The sequence below is a fragment of the Notothenia coriiceps genome, unplaced genomic scaffold, assembly GCF_000735185.1.
Source record: "Notothenia coriiceps isolate Sejong01 unplaced genomic scaffold, NC01 NC01_scaffold00032923, whole genome shotgun sequence".
In the NCBI taxonomy this organism is placed as follows: Eukaryota; Metazoa; Chordata; class Actinopteri; order Perciformes; family Nototheniidae; genus Notothenia; species Notothenia coriiceps.
Window position 1 is genome coordinate 1 of NW_011365624.1, and position 4,957 is coordinate 4,957.

General features: G+C 40.7%; 1 protein-coding gene across 1 annotated transcript; it reads right to left on the bottom strand.

Annotated features, from left to right (window-relative positions):
- Positions 1–1,317: 1,317 nt before the first annotated feature.
- Positions 1,318–4,414, bottom strand: LOC104961223 (multidrug resistance-associated protein 4-like). The gene is made up of 7 exons (XM_010789468.1): positions 4,251–4,414; positions 2,910–3,020; positions 2,653–2,773; positions 2,119–2,337; positions 1,936–2,025; positions 1,617–1,784; positions 1,318–1,457 (listed from the first exon to the last, which is right to left on the bottom strand). Exons 1-7 carry the CDS (start codon positions 4,322–4,324, stop codon positions 1,434–1,436), a joined length of 807 nt encoding a protein of 268 aa, XP_010787770.1. The 5' UTR covers positions 4,325–4,414; the 3' UTR covers positions 1,318–1,433.
- Between the last annotated feature and the right edge of the window lie 543 nt (positions 4,415–4,957).

Below are 4,957 nucleotides of genomic sequence, written 5' to 3' on the forward strand. Positions count from 1 at the left end.
ATATTAACAAAGTCCACAAAGTTAACACACGTGTATAACAAGGAAGATTTAACTTGTGCTTATCTAGATACAGCAAAGTAAAACAGCAGTCAAATGTTCTCAAGTTTAAAAAAAAAAAAACGAAGACATTTAATTGTAAATGAATACATCCTGTAAGAAAGGAGTTCATGTGTAAATAAGTGTGTCTGACTCAGTGTGTCATTGATTATCCAACGTTCAACCCCTGTACAACTAAGAGTGACAAGATACACATGATATTATATGATAGAGGACTAATTAGGTTGTTTTAGGACCAGTCATGAAGCCGGTCACTTATAGCACTTTTCCTCTGATCCACTGGTTCGTAAAGGCTTAAACACAGCTCTATTTTAACAAAATAAAGCTAATAATTTAGTCTGGGTCTCTGAGCATTGAGGAGAGCCATCTGATAACATCATCTAGAGCCTAAGGTTATCACAATTTGGTGGGTGCATTGACAGTTGACTAATTAAGACAAATACCACATGGCCTGAGCATAATCTGGGAGCCATTTTTCTCTTTACCTCTTCATGCGATAGAACCTTTATATACACAGTCTATGGATAGAACCCTTTGTTGTTATCGTTTAAAAATGTTTGCGGGAATAAATGCAAATTAAAAAAATGTTTCTGCAACATTGAAGTCAACCTAACTTATTATGATTAGTATAAAGCAGAGCTGTGTTTCTTCCTTGGAATGACTGCTCTGTTTTGACACAGTGCATTGAGGCTGCAGCTGTGGCGGAGAGGAACCTACTGACACTGAGAAGTCTTACCAGGTTTTGTAAGACCAAGCTGCGAGCCAAAAACAACAAACCGTAGGTCACGGTGACCCTAAGCTGATCTTTCGGGCTGACGACAAGGATACATACGGGAGGACAGAATCCGGTACGACACGCCGTAAACAAACAGACAGAGGAGATGAGCTAACAATACAACACCTACTGAAAGCTGAGAATCAGGATTAACCAATGACGCTGTGACGAAATGCTTCCCCTTGATTTGAAGGTAAAAGCTGTGCTGAACAGCTGGCTGAACAGCTGCCCAAACATAACGCAAATATTTGACATTCCGCTTCCACTTTGGCCAACGCCCAAACTCAAGTCTAGAGAGGGATGAGCACCAGACTGAATTAAGTTCTGAAGTAAACTGCATAGGACTGATATTCTTTCCAAAGTTAGTGGACATATGATGAAAACACATGTTCCTGTGGTCCCAGTTCAAATGAATAGCCCTTTTTATCGCTGCGGAAACTGTTACAAAGATTGTTAAGTCTGTTCTGTTCTAATCTAAACAAAACCGTTGCATCCTTACCTTCTGACGTCTGTAACCAGAGCTGAGAAGGGTTTCTCCCAGGCGTACATCTTGATGATCCTGATGCCAGACACCACTTCGTTCATGATGCGGATTCTGTTGTCAGTAAGGACTGCCGTTTTGCTCCTGTAAAAAAAGTTTTAAAAATACAGGAATATTAATAAATACACCACTTTTCCCAAACTTATGAGAAATCTGCGTTACTTTGAACGAAAACTGTCCAGATAGAACAAATAAAGAGCAAATAGTGCCACCTTGCACTTCTTAAGTTTCTTTGTTGCGTACCTGAAGATGCCAAAGAGCTTTCCAAACACTGTCTGCACAGGCATCATGAGGGCAAGGACTGCCACACCTCGACCAGACACGAGGGTACCGATCCCGGCACCATAGTAACATGATGATCACAATGGCCTGCAGTGGTCCCAGCCACAGGTAGTGCAGATTCAGTGTAATCTATCGAGACAATTAGTAATCGTGAGCCCAATTCCAACAAGCCTGTATTTCATTTGCAGTGTTCAAACATGGCATAGTAGACACTTAAAATACACACTAGAAGTTTATTTTATTCAACATGGTGCCAGTGTTACCACTGATCTAGCCTTACCTCATCAAAACGATTGACGTCATTTGATAAGAGGTTGACGATTCGTCCCGTGGTTGTTTGCCCCATGGATTCACTGCTGAGGCCCAGAGCCTGATGAGAGACAAGTCACCTGTCTGGTAAATAATACTCAAACAATTCCCAGCATATTATAGGAGTGGAAATGTTGCTTGCCCCATCACTGACCTTCTTGTAGATCATGTGACACATGGCCACTCTGATCCTCATGCCTATTCTTTGGACATGGTAATAGTAGAGATGTTGGAGAATGGTCAGCGCGAACGGGGAGATGGACATAGCAGCTGCGTAAACATAAACCATGCGCAGACTCGTCTGCTCGTCATAATTCTCAAAGAACAGGATCACTTCGCCCAGAAGAAGAGGCTGGATAACTTTGATTGCTTCCTTCATGTCAAAGAGGGACACAGATGCATTACGACATTGGATGCCATCGGCGAAACTCTTCAACTGCAGCTTCCTACAACTTTCCGTTGTAGTCAAATTACATAACACACTAAATTGCCCGGGCCCCAAGATATTTGGCTGACATGCTTGTCAAATATGCCAAAAGAGATTAGCCGTCAGTTGTTCTCGAAAAGCTTTCAGTTTAGTTTGAGTAGGATGAACACCTTTGGGTATACCAATCTACTTCTTATCCTCCCCCCACAATGAATTACATTTGGAAAAATGTAAAGTAGGATTTAAATAGCCAGAACATACCAGTGAAAATGTAAACGACCCAGCCATTGCGTATGACATCCCGTAGCACTTAATGAGAACTCTGGTGAGATTTGGCTTCCGGAGCTCCTTCGTAGCCTTTCTGACTTCATGGTCCCAACATCTGCAACATTGAAAATGCAGCATGTTCATTCTGTACAGTAACATAGTGAATTAGTGGTTATTGTTGGCTCCACATGCATGCATACAGACTTAGACTTTTGGGAGGTGTCCAACAGTGCATCACGGTGATTTAGTACCTGTGTAGTTCCTCTCCCAGCACTTTGGACTGATCCTCTGGAAGAACCCTGTACATGTCATTTTCCTCCAACCTCTTTTTCTGGCCGAGCCGCAGCAACGGGACTAACCAGCTGGGATAGATGGTTATAAACACTTAGGCTGATGTCACTTAAACAGAATATGACTCACACAAGTGAAATGTTATGAAGGAGGAAATACTGTTTTTTTAATGTTATGTTCTAATTTTAATTTTTTAAGGTATTTACTTCTTTCAGCCTTCTTTGTCTACTAACACCTTAGGGCAATGTTGTAATAAGTATTTTGACTTTGTTTCAAGTATTTTGACTTTGTTTCAACATATTCAACAAAGCTGCTCTGCAATTGGATTGTAATGGCTGTAAAATCCTAACTGATTTCCCTATGACCCCAGTCTGCTGTATACAGTAATAGATTCCTTGTTTTTTACTCAACGCCAGAATATTGTATGCAGGGGCGTTCAGGAAACCTGAATTACGTCAGTTAAACAGCAACTGTGCTACACGGAATCCCGCATTTTAAAGACAACGAATTAACTCTTTGCAGCCATGTATTCCCCCTGCGGTGGGTAGGCGAGGGTCGGGAACATTTTGTGCCAGAGCCGTCAAGTGTACGGAAACTGCTTGGCTGCAAACTAAGAGTGCAGCATCAAGTCACTAAACAAGCGCTCCTATCTGTGTCTGCCCGCTCAGCCAATGTCCGGCTACTATTGACCAGGACAGGAAGTTAATCTATTCAGGAATCTGAACCAAAACACTGTGAGAGTCATGCTGATGCGGTGCACGAGGGAAAAGCATCAAGCATTACATCAATATAAGATATTAAATACATCTTAAATCGAGGGTCATCTCAATGTGCTGCCGAAGCACCAATGTAATCTGCTTAAAGCAACAGTGTTATTTAGTCTAAATAGATTCATTTTATTTATGTGAAGACAAATGTCAAATTCAATAGGAAATCATTATTTAGCTTATCGTTTAACTTTGTGCCAGAATAACAATGTGTAACTAGTGGAATAACTTAATGACTGGACATTCCTAGAAGTTTGTAGGAAAAATGACTTTGAATGAGTTGCAAGCGAAAATAAAACTTGGGACAATATGATCAAATGTCAGCTTCCTCGATGGTGTCTCGGTGGGAAAAGAACAATGGGACGAAGATTTGTGATCTGTTTTTTGCATTATTTAAGTCGTGGTTCTCCAATACAAGTCTTCAGGTACAAAGTATTCAGGTACAAATAACAAGTGCTATTGAACAGGAAACAACATGTCAACAGCTGCAATGAAAACACGTTTGGATAATGACGAAAGATAACAATAGCTTACCACAGGAAGAGTTTTGATAAACAGCTGGCAGAGGATAGCGGGTTGTCGGTTCCGTCTTTTTTATTAATCTCCATGATTATTTGGCATCAGTTCTGGTGCTCGGCTCCGGCTGAGAATCCGCCTCGATAGAGCCGCACGCTGGAGGGTCCTATCACACCACATGACGCTCCCCACCATCCACGCGCTTTTATTAACGTCTCGTTGAGACTCAGCCAATACGTGTGCTCGACCCCGGGCGTCATCAAGTGCTGTTAGAAGTATCTAAATTAGATCAACTCCACCACAAAAAGTGCAAATGAGGGTGCAAATCAAAGTGTTTTCTCACACTTTGGGTTGTAGCGTTTTGTGCGTGGAAACTACAGAGAATGTGTTATAATAGTGGATATTTAGTTAGGCTATAGCAGGATCACTCCAGAATTGGAGGACAATTTAGACATCGACACTTTTGAAAAATGAACCTTTTATTTTATGTATTTTTGTTATGTAATTGAGAAAAACAGGTATTAAACCATCAGAAAAAGTGATTGGCCCAGCTCAGGCATCAAAGGTATAGTTTTTATTAGATGTTTTATTGGTTGTGTGCCATGCATTGTTCAACCCTGTTACCAATACTCATTAAACTGAAAAAAATATTGTTAAATAAAATCCTTTTCTATTATGTAAAGAAAGTGACATTCAAGTTAAATACTCATGTTATTTAGGATAAA

Bases quoted from the DNA above. Each gene is read 5' to 3' on its own strand.
- LOC104961223 (XM_010789468.1), bottom strand. From the start codon at position 4,324: ATGGAGATTAATAAAAAAGACGGAACCGACAACCCGCTATCCTCTGCC. The intron at 2,774-2,909 runs GTACTAAATCAC...TCAATGTTGCAG, and splicing joins CTGGGAGAGGAACTACACAG to ATGTTGGGACCATGAAGTCA. The intron at 1,785-1,935 runs GTAAGGCTAGAT...TTGTCTCGATAG, and splicing joins ACGTCAATCGTTTTGATGAG to ATTACACTGAATCTGCACTA.